General features: G+C 43.4%; 1 protein-coding gene across 1 annotated transcript in view; it reads left to right on the top strand.

Annotated features, from left to right (window-relative positions):
* The first annotated feature begins 32 nt into the window (after positions 1–32).
* RNFT2 (ring finger protein, transmembrane 2) overlaps positions 33–20447 on the top strand; it is a 45862-nt gene continuing 25447 nt past the window's right edge. Inside the window, exons 1-6 of the mRNA XM_070762941.1 lie at positions 33–93; positions 1877–2052; positions 6742–7217; positions 7914–7990; positions 9675–9775; positions 13802–13955. Of these exons, the coding sequence (XP_070619042.1) occupies positions 1970–2052; positions 6742–7217; positions 7914–7990; positions 9675–9775; positions 13802–13955 (891 nt within the window). The 5' untranslated portion in view covers positions 33–93; positions 1877–1969. The remainder of the gene's footprint in view (positions 94–1876; positions 2053–6741; positions 7218–7913; positions 7991–9674; positions 9776–13801; positions 13956–20447) is intronic.

Raw genomic sequence — 20447 nt, 5'->3', positions numbered from 1 at the left:
CGGAAGTCACATGCACGGCTTGGCAAGGGGTGGGGGGAGGGGGAAAAGGGAAAGCTGGGGGAGGGGCGCACCGGCCGGCTCTCGGGGAACCAGGTAAAAAAGATGGTTACGCGGGGACCCTCCTGCGCTACGCGCGGCGCGGGGAAGAGCCGCTCTTTGGTTTCGCCCCCTTTTGAGTCTGGTGTTGAGGTGGGAAGGGGTCCACAAAAGGAAAACCCGGAGGAAGATCGCCGGGGAAGGGGGTTAGGGGGCGAAGCAGCGATCTTGGCCTCCCCGTCCATCCCACTTCTCCTTCCATTGAGCTTCTCTTGGGGTCTTTTTCCTTTCAGTCTCCTGCCTTTCCATTTCACTGCGGGATTCCAGGCGATACTAAAAGAGAGGTGCCCCCCCATCCCTTTTCCCACACCCCAAATATTCCCAAGCATTTATTTATGTATTTTATTTTATTTTATTTGTTTATTTTGGTGGTATACAAAGATGTAACAATGTTTATAGACATGATACTAGTGAGAGAGATACATTAGGGCAGGGGACGGAAGGCAATCCAGTGATGGGATCCTATGGGTATGTATGTATGCAGAACTGGTAGAAAAATTTTGAATTTTTTTCCCCCTTCTGGGCTCTGGGTATGTTTTTCCTATCATAGTAAATGAGGTTGAATGTGAATAATATTAGAAGAGCTGTGCTTCCGTGTGTGTGTACATTTACATACAGTTTATATGGTAGATAATGCATTTTTTTTGTGGGCCTGTGTGTAAAATGTATGTACACATATGGCATATATACATAGAATTAAATAGTGTATTTTGGATGTTCAGTGATAGTAAATAGATAGGGAAATTGTATCTCTTTGAGGAGAGGCCAGGCACCCTAACCCTTGACATGAGTGACATCAAGAGGGCTACCTTTAAGCCAGTCATATGACCTTTAAGCCACCCTGGTCACATGATCGTCAAGCCACTCCTGCCTGGCCAGCAAGCCACACCCACAAAATAAGCCACACCCCCAGTGTGGTAGTAAAAAAAAATTCAGCCCTTCACTTGTATATAAAGATATAACAATGTTTATATACATGATACTAGTAAGAGAGAAACATTAGGACAGGGGACAGAAGGCACATATTCTTACCTCTTCCCCCATCCCACTGAGGTTGAGGGGGTCCAGAGCCCCCTACCCCCAACTTTGGGCCAATCACCAGGAGACTGGGAGTTCTAGTCCTGCCTTAGCCATGAAAGCAAGCTGGGTGACTTTCGGTCAATCACCAGGAGATGGTGAGTTCTAGTCCCAAGGAGTTCTAGTCCCAATCACCAGGAGACGGTGAGTTCTAGTTTGGCCAGTCACCAGGAATCGGTGAGTTCTAGTCCCGCCTTAGCCATAAAAGCGAGCAGGGTGACTTTGAGTCACTCACCAGGAGGTGAGTTCTAGTCCCAAGGAGTTCTAGTCCCAATTACCAGGAGATGGTGAGTTCTAGTTTGGCCAATCACCAGGAATCGGTGAGTTCTACTCCTGCCTTAGCCATAAAAACGAGCTGGGTGACTTTGAGTCAATCCCCAGGAGAATGTGAGTTCTAGTCCCGCCTTAGCCATGAAAGATGCCCGGATGAGTTTGGCCAATCACCAGGAGCCGGTGAGCTCTAGTGCCATAAAAGCCAGTTGGGTGACTTTGGGACAGCCCCTCTCTTTCACCCCAACTCTTATCAGAGAATTATTGATGTGGGGAAAAATAGGAAGAGGAGGGAACGTTATCAGTGTCTGCCATCTTGAGTTATAAAATAATAAAGGTGGGATAAAAATCTTAATTTCTGCCAGATGTTTGGAAATGTCTGATTTCTACCTCCCGGTTCATGCCGCGGCCCTTTGGCTGCTCTCCGTTGCAGGTGGGGCTTTGTGCTATGTCTCTGGGGGCCCAGGACCATCCTCGGGAGCCCATCATCCTCTCTTAGCCCAGGCATCCTTGACCTCCCACGTTGATGTGGGGCGTGTTGTGTTTCAGAGTGCTGAGAAAGATGCAGCGAAGGCACAGCAGCATCACAGACAGCCTTCCACCTGAAAGGTAAGGACGCCCTTGCTCATACAGGTGAGTTAGGCCCTGGAAAACACCGTTGGCAGCAGAAGAACCAGGCCTTACACCAGCTCCTCCAATACCAAACCTTCTGGGAGTTGAAGTCCAGAAGTCTTCCAATTGCCAACTTTGGAGACGCCTGGATTAAACTACACTGCTCAAAAAAAATAAAGGGAACACTCAGTGATGGGCTACCAAAATTTTTACTGCCACACTGTGGGCGTGGCTTATGCATTTTGTTTCAACATCCTTCAGTGCAAATTGGGTGCTCTGGTGTGGGGCTCCAAATTTTGCTACCGGAACTGCGTTCCTGACCGTTCCCATGGGAGACCATCACTGGGCACACTTAAATAACACAATATTTTATTTATTTATTTATTTATTCATTCATTCATTCATTCATTCATTCATTTATTTATTTATTTGATTTTTATGCCGCCCCTCTCCGTGGACTCGGGGCGGCTTACAACAGAATAAAAAAGTTCATAACAAATCTAATAATTTACAATTTAAAATATTTTAAAAACCCCATTATTAAGCAGACATACGTACAAACATACCATACGTAAATTGTATAGGCCCGGGGGAGATATCTCAGTTCCCCCATGCCTGACGACAAAGGTGGGTTTTGAGGAGTTAACTCTAAGTCAGTCAAACTTCTGTGAAATCAAACTGTCCACGTAGGAAGCAACACCGATTGACAGTCAATTTCACCTGCTGTTGTGCACATTCAAGGGCAAATTCCTTCTGTGTCTAATTACATTTGGCCAATAAAAATCTGTTCTATTTTATTCTATTCTGTTCTATTGTCTATTCTACTCTATTCTACCCTACCCTACTCTATTCTAGTCCAATCTAGTCCAGTCCAGTATATAGTGTAGTCTAGTCTATCTTTGTTTTGTTTTGTTCTGGTCCGGTCAGGTCCGGTCCAGTCCAGTCTATAGTCTAGTCTAGTCTATCTTTGTTTTGTTCTGTTCTGTTCTGTTCCGGTCTGCTCCGGTCCAGTCCAGTCCAGTCTATAGTCTAGTCTAGTCTATCTTTGTTCTATTCTGTTCTATTCTATTCTATTCTATTCTAGCCCAGCCCAGCCCAGCCCAGCCCAGCCCAGTCTATAGTCTAGTCTATCTTTGTTCTATTCTATTCTGTTCTATTCTGTTCTATTGAATTCTATTCTAGCCCAGCCCAGCCCAGCCCAGCCCAGTCTATAGTCTAGTCTATCTTTGTTCTATTCTATTCTGTTCTATTCTATTCTATTCTAGCCCAGCCCAACCCAGTCTATAGTCTAGTCTAGTCTAGTCTAGTCTATCTTTGCTCTATTCTATTCTATTCTATTCTATTCTAGCCCAGCCCAGCCCAGCCCAGCCCAGTCTAGTCTAGTCTATCTTTGCTCTATTCTATTCTATTCTATTCTAGCCCAGCCCAGCCCAGCCCAGTCTATAGTCTAGTCTATCTTTGTTCTGTTCTATTCTGTTCTATTCTATTCTATTCTAGCCCAGCCCAGCCCAGCCCAGTCTATAGTCTAGTCTAGTCTAGTCTATCTTTGCTCTATTCTATTCTATTCTATTCTATTCTATTCTAGTCCAGCCCAGCCCAGCCCAGCCCAGCCCAGCCCAGCCCAGCCCAGCCCAGCCCAGCCCAGCCCAGTCTATAGTCTAGTCTATCTTTGTTCTATTCTATTCTGTTCTATTCTGTTCTATTCTATTCTATCCTAGCCCAGCCCAGCCCAGCCCAGCCCAGCCCAGCCCAGTCTATAGTCTAGTGTAGTCTATCTTTGTTCTGTTCTATTCTATTCTATTCCATTCCATTCCATTCCATTCCACTCCACTCCACTCCACTCCATTCCATTCCGGAAAGCTTCCAGTGATAAAGCTCCCCACAACTTTTAATATTGAACACCGAGGAGGTACAATAAGTATAAAAGCGTTTCCTAGAAACATGGGCTATTTGGGGGTGGGGTGGGGAAGTGTGTGAAATAAATAGGATTAAAAGTAGATGACCTTCGCTCAGCATTGGGCCATTTCGACAGCGTTTTCTCTCGCTTCGTTGCTAAAAACCCTTGCGGTGCAATAGATTGTCAACCTGGCCTTGGAGACTAGCTATAAAAATCTTGGTTTAGAAACTTCAGGGTAGAGAGTGGTGCCCAGGGAGGGTTTTCGCACAGCCGAGATATCTAGAGAGGAGGAGGGCTTGGAACTGCAGAAAGCTTTGGGGAGAAGACCCAAGTGGGGTGAATTCCCTTAACGCTAGCCGCAGCTCTAAACTTAGAAATCTCCAAAGGGTTGAAAATCCAAAGAGATTTTGCAATGTTTCAACCCTTTTTCCTTGTGGGACATTCCTTTTATGTCCACTAAATGTTTCTTTTGCATTTAGAGGACGGGCCCTGGAGTGATAGTTCTCGACTTAACAGAGCCGTTCGTTTCGTGACCGTTCCAAGTTACAACAGCCCTGAAAAAAAGTAGGGCCGCTTTTCGCACTCGCGACCGAGGCAGCATCGCCATGGTCACATAGTCACATAGTGATTTCTGACAGTCTCAAAATGGGTGAACAGTGCAGTCAGGCGGTAGGGAAAGCAAGTAGGATGCTTGGCTGCATAGCTAGAGGTATAACAAACAGGAAGAAGGAGATTATGATCCCGCTATATAGAGCGCTGGTGAGACCACATTTGGAATACTGTGTTCAGTTCTGGAGACCTCACCTTCAAAAAGATATTGACAAAATTGAACGGGTCCAAGACGGGCTACAAGAATGGTGGAAGGTCTTAAGCATAAAACGTATCAGGAAAGACTGAATGAACTCAATCTGTAGAGTCTGGAGGACAGAAGGAAAAGGGGGGACATGATCGAAACATTTAAATATGTTAAAGGGTTAAATAAGGTCCAGGAGGGGAGTGTTTTTAATAGGAAAGTGAACACAAGAACAAGGGGGCACAATCTGAACTTAGTTGGGGGAAAGATCAAAAGCAATGTGAGAAAATATTATTTTACTGAAAGAGTAGTAGATCCTTGGAACAAATTTCCAGCAGACCTGGTTGGTAACTGAATTTAAACATGCCTGGGATAAACATAGATCCATCCTAAGATAAAATAATAGTGTAAGGGCAGACTAGATGGATCATGAGGTCTTTTTCTGCCGCCAGTCTTCTATGTTTCTATATTTCTATAGTCAAAATTTAGAGGCTTGGCAACTGCTTCACTTTCCTATTAAGAATATGTTAAAGGGTTAAATAAGGTCCAGGAGGGAAGTGTTTTTAATAGGAAAGTGAACCCAAGAACAAGGGGACACAATCTGAGGTTAGTTGGGGGAAAGATCAGAAGCAACATGAGAAAATATTATTTGACTGAAAGAGTAGTAGATGCTTGGAACTAACTTCCAGCAGATGTGGTTGGTAAATTCACAGTAACTGAATTTAAACATGCCTGGGATAAACATATATACCCTAAGATAAAATACGGGAAATAATATACGGGCAGACTAGATGGACAATGAGGTCTTTTGCTGCTGTCAATCAGAATCTATGTTTTGGCAGTAAAGTTTGAGGTGGCAACAAATACAATCCTGTTACATTTTGCCACAAGCTAGAATTTTCCCAGGCCTTCAGGCCTATCCATAGCTCCGTGTTTGCAAAGCCTAGGATTCACTGCTCACAGTCACTCATGCCCTCATCACCTCGAGGTTCGACTACTGTAATGCTCTCTACATGGGGCTACCTTTGAAAAGTGTTTGGAAACTTCAGATCGTGCAGAATGCAGCTGCGAGAGCAATCATGGGCTTCCCAAGGTATGCCCATGTTACACCAACACTCCGCAGTCTGCATTGGTTGCCGATCAATTTCCGGTCACAATTCAAAGTGTTGGTTATGACTTATAAAGGCCTTCATGGCATCGGACCAGAATATCTCTGGGACCGCCTTCTGCCGCACGAATCCCAGCGACCAGTTAGGTCCCACAGAGTTGGCCTTCTCCGGGTCCCATCGACTAAACAATGTCGTCTAGTGGGACTCAGGGGAAGAGCCTTCTCTGTGGCGGCCCCGGCCCTCTGGAACCAGCTCCCCCCAGATATCAGAGTTGCCCCCACCCTCCTTGCCTTTCGCAAGCTCCTTAAAACCCACCTCTGTCGTCAGGCATGGGGGAATTGAAATTTCCCTTCCCCCTAGGCTTATAGAATTTATATATGGTATGCTTGTGTGTATGAGTGGTTCTTTAAATTGGGGTTTTTTAGATTGTTTTTAATATTAGATTTGTTTACATTGTCTTTTTATATTGTTGTTAGCCGCCCCTAGTCTTTGGAGAGGGGCGGCATACAAATCTACTAAATAAATATTTATTTATTTATTTATGTATTTATTTATTTATTTTATTTATTTATTTAGATTTGTATGCCGCCCCTCTCCGCAGACTAGGGGCAGCTAACAACAGTATAAAAAGACAATGTAAACAAATCTAATATTAAAAACAATCTAAAAAACCCCAATTTAAAGAACCACTCATACATACAAGCATACCATGTATAAATAAATGCTAATTTATGCTAACAGCATAATGTGAACTCAGCACCCATATGTGGTCTAGGATCACACCTGGGCATGCCCAACCATGTGACTTTAGACCTATGCAGAGGTCGTAAGTCGAGGATGAGCTGTATACTCTTTTCCTCCAAGCCCACCCCTTTCCTGTCTTCCAGAAACCGGAGCCAAGCCATCACCGCGGAAAACAGCGTGGACGAAGGAGGCGTGTTTGAAAGCCTCAAGACGGAAGCCCCCTCCCCTCAACAGCTCTTCTCGGGGCTGGGGGGAATCCCATCGGGCAGTATCTCGGCCACCCCTTTCCAATCCAGTTTGCTCCTGGGGTCCTCAGCTGGAGGAGGCGAGGTCTTCATCCAGATGCCCGCCGCTCGGGAGGAGGGGACCAGCCGCAAGGAGGCGGGGCTCTATCACTACCGTCCGCCGCACCATTACCACCACGCCCACCAGAGAGGCTCTGCCCTGCTCCATATGAGTGGCGCCGACCGCCATGGGCACCCGGAAGAGACCCCTGATGAGCCGCCTGGCACCCCGGCCCCTGCCCTTCCCGAGATGAAGGCAGTCATCTCCTGGTTGCAGGAAGGCCTACCCTTCATCGTGATCCTGCTGGCGAAAGTTTGCTTCCAGCACAAACTGGGTAAGGGGCTTTGCGGAAGAAGAGAGAGAGGCGGTTCTTCCAGACGTTGGTTTATTTATTTATTCATTCATTCATTCATTTAATTTTTTAATGCCGCCCTTCTCCTTAGACTCAGGGCGGCTTACGACATGTTAGCAATAGCACTTTTTAAAAACAGAGCCAGCCTATTGCCCCCAACAATCCAGGTCCTCATTTGACCCACCTCGGAAGGATGGAAGGCTGAGTCAACCTTGAGCCGGTGATGAGATTTGAACCGCTGACCTACAGATCTACAGTCAGCTTCACTGGCCTGCAGTTGGGGGCGATAGGCTGGCTCTGTTTTTTAAAAAGTGCTATTGCTAACACGTTGTAAGCTGCCCTGAGTCTAAGGAGAAGGGTGGCATCAAAAAATGAATGAATGAATGAATGAATGAATGAATGAATGAATGAATGAATAAATAAATTTTTTAAAAAAATCTCTCATAGGTGCATACGTGTATGCATTGGGGGTGTGCAGCTGTCCACGCCTCCTAAAAATTGCTACTAGAACATAGCACCTTACTGTTCCGGTAGCAGGCCGTCACTGGTTCCGACTCAGCTCCCCGAATCCTTTATTAGGAGTGCCGGAAGTTCCCGGTGCATAGGAAGCAAAGAACGAAACCACTCTTAATTATATATCAGATGTCCGGTTGAGTGCTCTCTTTCTTTCCCCTACAGGTATTGCCCTCTGCGTAGGCATGGCCAGCACATTCGCCTATGCGAATTCAGCCCTTCGTGAGCAAATCTCTTTAAAGGTGGGTGGAGGCAGGGGTGGGCTGCTGCCCGGACCCGGGGAGGGGAATACAGTAGCAAAAATGAAAGGGGGTCAGAAGGGAACCTCCCTAGTTTCTTGCGCTGTAAAGGACATGGGCGGCATACCAATCTAATAAATAAATAAGTAAGTAAGTAAATTAAAAAAAAAAAAAAGATAGATAGATAGATAGATAGATAGATACTGTAGATAGATAGATAGATAGATAGATAGATAGATTAGATAGATAGATAGATAGATAGATACTGTAGATAGATAGATAGATAGATAGATAGATAGATACTGTAGATAGATAGATAGATAGATACTGTAGATAGATAGATAGATAGATAGATAGATAGATAGATAGATACTGTAGATAGATACTGTAGATAGATACTGTAGATAGATACTGTAGGTAGGTAGGTAGGTAGGTAGATAGATAGATACTGTAGATAGATAGATAGATAGATAGATAGATACTGTAGATAGATAGATAGATAGATAGATAGATAGATAGATAGATAGATAGATAGATAGATAGATAGATAGATAGATAGATAGCTGTAATGGTATGTGGAAAAGGCTTTGGGAGACCAGGCGAAGATTTGATGCCAGGGGAATGGTCAGATAAGGGATTGCTTAGCCCAACGCTGGACAATGGATGGGGCAAGGGGTTCAGAAGGAACCTCCCAAATTTCTTGGGCTGAAAGGGAGACGGCTATAGTGGTAAAAAAAAGATATTGGTAAAATTGAACAGGTCCAAAGACTGGCTACAAAAATGGCGGGAGGTCTTAAGCATAAAACTTACCAGGAAAGACTTCATGTACAGTCTGGAGGACAGAAGGGAAATGGGGGACACAATCAAAACATTTAAATATGTTCAAGGGTTAAATAAGATTCAGGAAGGAAGTGTTTTTAATAGGAAAGTGAACACAAGAACAAGGGGACACAATCTGAGTTAGTTGGGGAAAAGATCAGAAGCAAGGTCAGAAAATATTATTTGACTGAAAGAGTAGTAGATCCTTGGAACCAACTTCCAGCAGACGTGGTTGGTCAATCCACAGTCACTGAATTTAAACGTTCTTGGGATAAACATATCTCCATCCTAAGATAAAATACAGGAAATAGTATAAGGATGGACCATGAGGTCTTTTTCTTCCGTCAATCTTCTATGTTTCTATGTGTGTATAACTAGTTGGTTTTTATAATATATAACCTAAGCCATGGTCACTGAATTAAACATGCCTGGGATAAACATAGATCCATCCTAAGACAAAATACAGGAAATAGTATAAGGGCAGACTGGATGGACCATGAGGTCGTTTTCTGCCGTCAATCTTCTATGTTTCTATGGTAGGTGGGGAAAACCTTGAGGAGATGAGATGCTGCCTAGGGAATGATTTGTATTTAGCATTTGGACTTATATACCGCTTCACAGTGCTTTTACAGCCCTCCCTAAGCGGTTCACAGAGTGTCAACCTCTTGCCCCCAACAATCTGGGTCATCACTTTACCCAGGTTGGAAGGCTGAGTCAACCTTGAGCCTAGTGAGATTCGATCTGCCAAACTGCCGGCAGCAAGAAGTAGCTTGCAGTACTGCCCTCTAACCACTGCGCCACTGAGGCTGCACCACCATTAGATAATGGACAGTGTAGCCTCAGCTGCAAAGTCTTCCTGTCCTTCTAGGAAAAGAGGTCCATCTTCATGGTTTTCTGGATCCTGGTCTTCCTCGTAGGGAATACCCTGTACTTGCTCTACACCTTCAACTCCCAACAGTTGTATAACAGGTGAGTCAACAGCTTCCTCTTCTTTTCAGAAGAAGGGACTGCTCTCTTCATCTAATGGGCAAGGGATGGATTTATTTGTCCTGTCCTGTCCTGCCCCGACTTATCCTATTCCATCCTATCTTATTAATTATCCTATACCATCCCATACCATCCAATACATTATCTTAGCCTAGCCTATTAATCACCCCATTCTATCCTATTAATTTTCTCTTCCTATCCTATCCTATCCTTATTCTGTATTCTATTCTCCTATCCTTATTCTATATTCTGTATTCTATATCTTATATCCTAGCCTATTTATTTATTTATTGGATTTATATGCATAGCCTATCCTGTAATTTATCCTATTCACTATATATCCTATTTTATTAATTATCTCATTCCGTCCATTATCCTATCCTATCCTATTAATTATTCCATCCCATCCCACCCTATCCTATTCATTATCCTATCCTATTACAGTAATTATCAGATCCTATTCTATTCTGTCCATTATCCATTCTGTCCATTATCCCATCCCATCCTATCCTATAAATTATCCCATTCTGTCCATTATCCTATCCTATCCTATTAATTATCCCATCCCACCCTATCCTATTCATTATCGTATCCTATTACAGTAATTATCAGATCCTATTCTATTAATTATCCCATTCTGTCCATTATCCCATCCCATCCTATCCTATTAGTTATCCCATTCTGTCCATTATCCCATCCCATCCTATCCTATTAATTATTCCATTCTGTCCATTATCCCATCCCATCCTATCCTATTAGTTATCCCATTCTGTCCATTATCCCATCCTATCCTATTAATTATCCCATCCCATCCCACCCTATCCTATTCATTATCCTATCCTATTACAGTAATTATCAGATCCTATTCTATTAATTATCCCATTCTGTCCATTATCCCATCCTATCCTATTAATTATCCCATCCCATCCCACCCTATCCTATCCTATTCATTACCCTATCCTATTACAGTAATTATCAGATCCTATTCTATTAATTATCCCATTCTGTCCATTATCCCATCCCATCCTATTAATTAAACCATCCCATCCCACCCTATCCTATTCATTACCCTATCCTATTACTGTAATTATCAGATCCTATTCTATTAATTATCCTATTCTGTCCATTATCCCATCTTATCCACCATGGGAATACTTAATCCCAAACTTTATTTGTGGGAGGCTATAAGAGTTCCCACTGAAAAGCATTAAAATTAAAGAGGCAAAACTGCCACCGAAATCCCAATTGCTACAGAGAAATAAAACCAATTGCCTGTCCCTTCTCTTCTTTGCCCTCTGTTGTCTTCATCTTTTCGTTACCTGTTTGATTTGATCATGTTTTTGAGTTTTCTTTCTTTTTGCTGTCTTTTTGTTTAACTAGTCCACTCAATTTGGCTTGTTTGGTTTTGTTTTTTAGGATTTAATTTTACCTGTAGTGCTGTCCCATATTGTGAGTACTTTGATTTTAGTTCTCTCTTCTCTCTCTCTCTCCTTTTTTATTTTAAAGAATCACATCTCGCGATAATGTGGTGCTGTAACCAAATTTGAAATGTAGGTCAAAGGAGGCATAGAGATTTTTGCAGAAAAACAAGATTTCAGTCGCTGGCCTTCGGAAGTGGCACAAATCTACCTTGTGTTTCTTGAGAATTAAAAATATTTTATGCCTTAATGCTCCTGTTCCAGACCCTTCCATGGTTATGTTAACTTAATTTTAGATGTTGTCCCTCATTCACCTTTATTTTATTCCCCTTTCCTTATAAAATTGCACCTTGCTGGAACGTTTTATTGCAATATTCAAGCAGGGATTCTTTCCATTGGAACATTTGAAAATATTATTTGATAGAATTCTTTATTCTTTATTGGCCACGTGTGATTGGACACACAAGGAATTTGTCTTGGACACACAAGGAATTTGCGAGTATTCTGAGCAGAGAAAGGTTACAAGCGGTGTGCCACAAGGGTCTGTTCTGGGTCCTATTCTTTTGTGAGTGACATAGGGGAAGGTTTGGTAGGGAAGGTTTGCCTATTTGCCGATGACTCTAAAGTGTGCAATAGGGTTGATATTCCTGGAGGGGTCTGTAATATGGTAAATGATTTAGCTTTACTAGATAAATGGTCAAAGCAATGGAAACTGCAGTTTAATGTTTCCAAATGTAAAATAATGCACTTGGGGAAAAGGAATCCTCAATCTGAGTATTGCATTGGCAGTTCTGTGTTAGCAAAAACTTCAGAAGAGAAGGATTTAGGGGTAGTGATTTCTGACAGTCTCAAAATGGGTGAGCAGTGGGGTTGGGCGGTAGGAAAAGCAAGTAGGATGCTTGGCTGCATAGCTAGAGGTATAACAAGCAGGAAGAGGGAGATTGTGATCCCCTTATATAGAGCGCTGGTGAGACCACATTTGGAATCCTGTGTTCAGTTCTGGAGACCTCACCTACAAAAAGATATTGACAAAATTGAACGGGTCCAAAGACGGGCTACAAGAATGGTGGAAGGTCTTAAGCATAAAACGTATCAGGAAAGACTTAATGAACTCAATCTGTATAGTCTGGAGGACAGAAGGAAAAGGGGGGACATGATCGAAACATTTAAATATGTTAAAGGGTTAAATAAGGTTCAGGAGGGAAGTGTTTTTAATAGGAAAGTGAACACAAGAACAAGGGGACACAATCTGAAGTTAGTTGGGGGAAAGATCAAAAGCAACATGAGAAAATATTATTTTACTGAAAGAGTAGTAGATGCTTGGAACTAACTTCTAGCAGACGTGGTTGGTAAATCCACAGTAACTGAATTTAAACAGGCCTGGGATAAACATAGATCCATCGTAAGATAAAATACAGGAAATAGTATAAGGGCAGACTAGATGGACCATGAGGTCTTTTTCTGCCGTCAGTCTTCTATGTTTCTATGTCTTTGGTGCAGATGCTCTCAGTGTACATAAAAGAAAAGACACATTTGTCAAGAATCATGAGTACAGCACTTAATGATTGTCATAGGGGGTCAAGTAAGCAATCAGGAAACAATCAATATTAGTAAAAATCTTAAGGATACAAGCAACAAGTCACAGTCATACAGTCCTAAGTGGGAGGAAATGGGTGATAAGAATGATGAGAAAAAAACCTAGTAGTAATAGTAGTACAGTTTTAATAAATAGTTTGACAGTGTTGAGGGAATTATTGGTTTAGCAGAGAGATGGCATTCGGGGGAAAACTCTTCTTGTGTCTAGTTGACTTGGTGTGCAGTGCTCTGTAGCGACGTTTTGAGAGTAGGAGTTGAAGCAGTTTGTGTCCAGGATGCGAGGGGTCAGTAAATACTTTCACAGCCCTCTTTTTGATTTGTGCAGTATGCTGGTCCTCAATGGAAGGCAGGTTGGCAGCAATTGTTTGTTGAAAGCGAGTCTGCGGAGAGGGGCGGCATACAAATCCAATTAATAATAATAATAATAATAATAATAATAATAATAATAATAATAATAATAATAATTGCTTGAAGCCAATTGAAAGCAATTTGTTGAAAACCAACCAAGAGCACCCAAGGACTCCATCATTTCAACCATCATTTCTGGTCATCCTAAATTCCTGATTCATTATGTCCTTAAATCGAGGATTACCTGCAGGCAAATAGAACAAGTTGGCTTATGGAATTCACTTCCAGAAGAAGTCGTGACAGCTGTCAGCCTTGATAGCTTTAGGGTAGAATTAGACAGATTCATGGATGTCAAGTGTGTCATAGGTGGTTATTGAAACAGATGTCCATGTGCCGCTTCTATGTTGGTTGAGGCAGGCAGGGTTCCCTTGAGTACCATTTGTTGGGGGTCAAGGGAAAGGGAGGGTCTTGCCTTCTCTTTCTGCTCAAGATCCCCATGGACAATTGTTGGGCCACTGTGGGACACAAAATGCTGGACTCGATGGGCTTTGGCCCGATTCAGCAGGGCTCATCTTACGTTCTTAGGTTATCCCAAATGGACAATGCCGCAATTGAGTGAGGTCCTTCTCCTGTCAATCTTTTCCAGCCTCATCTTCCTGAAGCCCAATCTGGAGAAGGTGGATTTCTTCGACCTGATGTGGATGGTGGGGATCACAGATTTCGTCCTGAAGTATCTCACCATCGCTTTGAAGTGCCTGGTGTTGGTCCTGCCCAGGATCATCCTTGCGGTGAAATCAAAGGTAGCATCCCTGCACTCATTCTCTACCAGAGTGGGGTGCTCTTCCAACGGGTCTTAAAATGGGGAGGGGGCTACCCAAGTTTCCAGAATGGTCTAGATTTTAACTACTTTCTTGGGTTTATGATTCTTTACCGCTGGTAGATTGATTGATTGATTGATTGATTGATTGATTGATTGATTGATTGGTTTGTTTGTTTGTTTGTTTGTTTGTTTGTTTGTTTGTTTATTTATTTATTAGATTTGTATGCTGCCCCTCTCCGTAGACTCGGGACGGCTAACAAAAATAAAAAGACAATATGAATAAATCTAATATTAAAAGTAATGTAAAAAACCCCAATTTAAGAAACCAATCATACATACAGACATACCATGCATAAATTTTATAAGCCTAGGGGGAAGGGAATATCTCAGTTCCCCCATGCCTGACGACAGAGGTGGGTTTTAAGGAGCTTACGAAAGGCAAGGAGGGTGGGGGGAACTCTGATATCTGGCGGGAGTTGGTTCCAGAGGGTCGGGGCCGCCAGAGAGAAGGCTCTTCCTCTGGGTCCCGCCAAACGACATTGTTGAGTCGACGGGACCCGGAGAAGGCCAACTCTGTGGGACCTAACTGGTCGCTGCGATTTGTGCGGCAGAAGGCGGTCCCGGAGATATTCTGGTCCAATGCCATGAAGGGCTTTATAGGTCATAACCAACACTTTGAATTGTGACCGGAAACTGATCGGCAACCAATGCAGACTGCGGAGTGTTGGTGTAACATGGGCATATGAGGACCCGGATTGTGGGGGCAATAGCCTTGCTCTGTTAAAAAAGAGCTATTGTTAACATGTTGTAAGCCGCCCTGAGTCTAAGGAGAAGGGCGGCATAAAAATCAAATAAATAAATAAATAAATAATAAATATTTAGGAAAGCCCATGATAGCTCTCACAGCTGCATGGTAGTTGTAGGACAGGTTCCAGTGGAGCATTTGGGCCATGAGTTGTGTGTTTGTAGTCCATCTGTGCGTTTTTCTTGCATTCGCAAGAACATTATTATTGTTGTTGTTGTTTTGTTGTTGTTATTGTTGTTATTATTATTTATTATATTTGTATGCCGCCCCTCTCCAAAGACTTGGGGTGGCTCACAACAATAAAAACTGTACAAATCCAATAGTTAAAACAATTTATAACCCTTAATATAAAAAGCAATCATACATCTCATACAAACCATGCATAAAACGGAATGGTCCAGGGGAATCAATTTCCCCATGCCTGACGACAGAGAGGGGTTTTAAGGAGTTTGCGAAAGGCAAGGAGGGTGGGGGCAATCCTAATCTCTGGGGGGAATTGATTCCAGTGGGTCGGGGCTGCCACAGAGAAGGCTCTTCCCCTGGGTCCCACCAGACGTTGTTGTTGTTATTGTTGTTGTTGTTATTATCATTATTATTGTTGTTGTTGTTACTATTACTATTTATTTATTTATTATTTTATTTTATTTTATTTTATTTTATTTTATTTTATTTTATTTTATTTTATTTTATTTTATTTTATTTTATTTTATTTTATTTTATTTTATTTTATTTTATTTTATTTTATTTTATTTTATTTTATTTTATTTTATTTTATTTATTTGTATGCCGCCCCTCTCTGTAGACTCGGGGCAGCTAACAACAATGATAAAAAACAGCATATAACAATCCAATAATAAAACAACTAAAAACCCTTATTATAAAACCAAACATACACACAAACCTACCATGCATAACTTGTAATTATTATTATTATTATTATTATTTCCCCCTAACCAAACCAGCCATTTTCAGCCTTTGAACAACTTCTCGCTCGCTAGCCATTGTTTGCCAACACAACAATTGAGACTTTTTCATGGAATTAAGGACCCAGTGGGGGGGGAAAAAGAGAGATGGAGGAAAATCGAGATCCCTCAATTCTCCTGCCAAGACCACCCAAGCCCTCCCCACCCTCCCCTGTTTCCTTTTCATTTTTCTGCTTTCCATCTTCGCTGGTGAACTTTGGTGATGAAGATAAATGGGACCCTCAATTAGATCTGGGCTCGATGATTCTGCCAGGGTTGAAATTTCCATGATGGGATTGAAAGGAAAGACATCAGTAGGTGTGGTTCGTCCGGATTCTCCAGGGGGCTCGGAAAGGTTATTAATTTCTCTCTGGCAGAGATCCAAGGATATTTCTCCCCTTTGATGATGATGATGATGGTGATGGTTTTGTTTGAGGAGATTAATGGGCTGGGGCACCAGATAATCCAGTGAGGAGAGGGAGGGGGGGAAATGGAAACCACCCGATAAGCCATCATCGGTCCAAGACAAATTGCAACGTTGGAAGGAGTTCACAGCCCTTCCTTGCTGGTCCCCCAGCCGTCCCAGGTTCTCATTAATCCTTGTCCAAGAGAAGAAAGAGGCTGCATATCTGTATTTCCAACCACATCAGGGGGCTGGCAAGATTGCATCTGTCGAGGGCCCTCTAATAACTCACAGCACAGATGCTTGTTCTGAACGAGGTCTTCTGGGTTTGGGCCTCTTGATTGCTTTGAGTTGCAGTTGTTTGGCCTCGGTTCATATTTTGTGTGTGTCTCTGCCTCGTTTCTCTCTCTCTCTCTCTCTATCTCCCTGTATGTGTCTTTGTAAATCCCTTCAGTGGGTTTCATGTGCCGATGGAGCTTAGCTGGTGGACTGCATGAAGATCAATCTCTCTCTCTCTCTCTCTCTCCTTCCATCCATCTATCCATCCATTCAACCATCTACCCATCTATCCATCCATCTGTCCATCTATCCATCCATCTGTCCGTCCGTCCATCTATCTATCCTATCCATCGATCCTATCCATCTATCCTATCCATCCATCCATCCATCCATCCATCCATCCATCTATCCATCTATCCTATCCATTTATCCTACCCATCTACCCATCAATCCATCTATACCATCCGTCCATCCATCCATCCATCCATCCATCCATCCATCCATCTATCCATCTATTTATGCATCTATCTATTTATGCATCTATCTATTTATGCATCTATCCATCCATCCATCCATCCATCCATCCATCCATCCATCCATCCATCCATCCATCCATCCATCCACCTATTTATCTATATATTCAATAGATTTCTGTGCCACCCTTCTCCGGGAACTCAGGGTGGCTCACAGTAAACAAATACAGAACTTGAAGACATCTAATATTAAAATACATTCAAATCTCAATACTAAAACAAATAAATATCAAAGCATAAGTTATACCCCAAAACTCCTCTATATTTAAAAACCAATCATTCACATTCATTATGTCATGCCTAAGGCAGGACTAGAAATCCCTGTCGCCTGGTGATTGGCTTAAAGCCACCCAACTGGTTTTCATGCCTAAGGCGGTACTAGAACTCACCATCTCCCAGTAACTAGGCTAGGCTCCCAAACCCCTGCACCAAACCAACTCTGGAGAAGTCTTCAAGCTTTGAAGTTTCTTGACTGAGGAAGGTGCAAGAACCCCAAAATTCTCCATAAGAAATGTATCAGAGCATTTCTCCTCCTCCTCCTCCTTCATCTTCTCCTCTTATTCTTCTCCTCCTCCTCCTCCATCACCTCTACCACCTCCTCCTCCTCCTCCTCCTCTTCTTCTTCTTCTTGTTCTTCCTCCTCCTCCTCTTCCTCTTCTTCTTCTCCTTCTCCTCCTCCACTACCCCCCTACCACCACCACTACCACCGCCTCTTCTTCCTCCTCCTACTCTTCCTTTCTTCTTCTTCTCCTACTCTTCCTCCCCCTCCCCCCCTCCTCCTTCTCTTCTTCTCCCCCTCCCCTCTTCTTCTTCTTCTCCTCCTCCTTCTCTTCTTCTCCTCCTCCCCCTCTTCTTCTCCTTCTTCTTCTCCTTCTCTTCTTCTTCTCCTCCTCCCCCTCTTCTTCTCCTTCTTCTCCTCCTCCTCCTCCTCTTTCTTCTCCCCCTCTTCTTCTCCTCCTCCTCCTTCTAATAAAGTAAATGGAACTCGCCTGTTTGGAAAGCAAACACAGAACTCATTGCCAGCATGACAATAGCAGGAAGTTGCTGCTGTCGGTTTCGTGAATATTTAGCAAAGCCATTGAAGAACCCAGGTGAGTGAGAAATCCAGGCATCTGGCAGTTCCTAAATCCCCCACTACTAAGAGTATGTCTTTCCTCTCCCCCCCAAACCCCCCCCCCCACTCCCTCCTCCTTGCTTTCACACCCCTCAAGCTGTCGCTTCTTAGCCGAGCAAATGAAATCCTGTCATTTGCCTCCCAGAGAACAATAGATCCCTCCGGCAGCCACATGGCTCGGGCTGTTTTAATTTACCTTAATTCATTTTTCAATGGAAGCAAACGGGAATGGCGCCTTGTTTGTTTTAAACGGGGGGGGGGATTCGATTATGGAGCAGGGCCCCCGCCATATTCCTCCCAAGGAACAGAAGCCACATCCATCATCAAAGTTTTCTGGGTGCTCTTTGGTTTCCTGGTTTAAAACGAAGGGAAATTCCCATCAGCATCTTCGAGGCCCCAAAAGATGAATCGCTGAAGTAATAATAATAATAATAATAATAATAATAATAATAATAATAATAATAATTTATTGGATTTGTATGCCGCCCCTCTCCATAGACTCGGGGTGGCTAACAAAAATGATAAAAACAGCATGTGACAATCCAATAATAAAACAACTAAAAACCCCTATTATAAAACCAAACATACACACAAACATACCATGCATAACTTGTAATGGCCTATGGGGAAGGAATATCTGAACTCCCCCATGCCTGGTGGTATAAATGAGTCTTGAGTAGTTTAGGAAAGACAGGGAGGGTGAGGGCAATTCTAATCTCCGGGGGGAGTTGGTTCCAGAGGGCCGGGGCCGCCACAGAGAAGGCTCTTCCCCTGGGGCCCGCCAAACGACATTGTTTAGTCGACGGGACCCAGAGAAGGCCAACTCTGTGGGACCTTATCGGTTGCTGGGATTCGTGCGGTAGCAGGCGGTTCCGGAGGTAATCTGGTCCAATGCCATGTAGGGCTTTAAAGGTCATGACCAACACTTTGAATTGTGACCGGAAACTGATCGTCAGCCAATGCAAGCCACGGAGTGTTGAAGAAACATGGGCAAATCTTGGAAGCCTCACGATGGCTCTCGCGGCTGCGTTCTGCACGATCTGAAGTTTCCAAACACTTTTCAAAGGTAGCCCCATGTAGAGAGCGTTGCAGTAATGCAACTGTCGTGGCTGGGGGGGGGGGGTTGATAGATGGGGTGGTCGGGTCACTTCAAAATGACTGGCTGCATTTTTGCGATGAGCTAACGACTTGGTCTGAGTTTGGGAGAAGTTTGCAGAGCCAACCTGGTCAGTGAATAGTTCCTTGAGCCGGTCAGGATCAAACTGCCGAACTGTGACTTTGAGCCAATCACCAGGAGACTGTGAGTTCTAGTCCCACCTTAGGCATGAAAGTCAGCTGGGTGACTTTGAGCCAATCACCAGGCGAGTATGAATTCTAGTCCCACCTTAGGCATGAAAGTCAGCTGGGTGACTTTGAGCCAATCACCAGGCGAGTATGAATTCTAGTCCCACCTTAGGCATGAAAGTCAGCTGGGTGACTTTGAGCCAATCACCAGCGAGTATGAATTCTAGTCCCACCTTAGGCATGAAAGTCAGCTGGGTGACTTTGAGCCAATCACCGGGCGAGTGTGAGTTCTAGTCCCGCCTTAGGCATAAAAGCGAGCTGGGTGACTGAGCCAATCACCGGGCGAGTGTGAGTTCTAGTCCCGCCTTAGGCATAAAAGCAAGCTGGATGATTTTGAGCCAATCACCAGGAGAGACTGAGTTCTAGTCCCGCCTTAGGCGTGAAAGCCAGCTAGGTGACTTTGAGCCAATCACCAAGTGACTGTGAGTTCTAGTCCCGCCTTAGGCATGAAAGCCAGCTGGGTGACTTTGAGCCAATCACCAGGGAACTATAAGTCCCATTATTTGAATAGCCACAAAAAGGACAAATGATAGACAGCATTATTTGCACTGAACTTGCAAGGTTCGGTATGATAACAGATTAGGCAAGTAGCTCAATTTTCTTTCATTGCTATAAAAGTTCAGTTCTAGATTATGATTACAATGATTAAAGCGTTTATGGCTAAAAACATACTATTTAGTTATTTCCTATTTTATTAGTAATTAAGGATCATAAGGTACTAGAGAAGGAAGGACAATAAAAAAACCTATTATGTATTCAAGTATTCCATACATAGTGCATAATGCTCTCTACATTGGGCTACCTTTGAAAAGTGTTCGGAAACTTCAGATCGTGCAGACTGCAGCTGCAAGAGCAATCATGGGCTTCCCTAAATATGCCCATGTTACACCAACACTCCGCAGTCTGCATTGGTTGCCGATCAGTTTCCGGTCACAATTCAAAGTGTTGGTTATGACCTATAAAGCCCTTCATGGCACCGGACCAGATTATCTCAGGAACCGCCTTCTGCTGCACGAATCCCAGCGACCGGTT

This window comes from Erythrolamprus reginae, chromosome 10, assembly GCF_031021105.1.
Source record: "Erythrolamprus reginae isolate rEryReg1 chromosome 10, rEryReg1.hap1, whole genome shotgun sequence".
Taxonomy (NCBI): domain Eukaryota; kingdom Metazoa; phylum Chordata; class Lepidosauria; order Squamata; family Dipsadidae; genus Erythrolamprus; species Erythrolamprus reginae.
The sequence above is the reverse complement of the archived record's forward strand: the minus strand, read 5'-3'. Positions and strand labels throughout refer to the sequence as shown.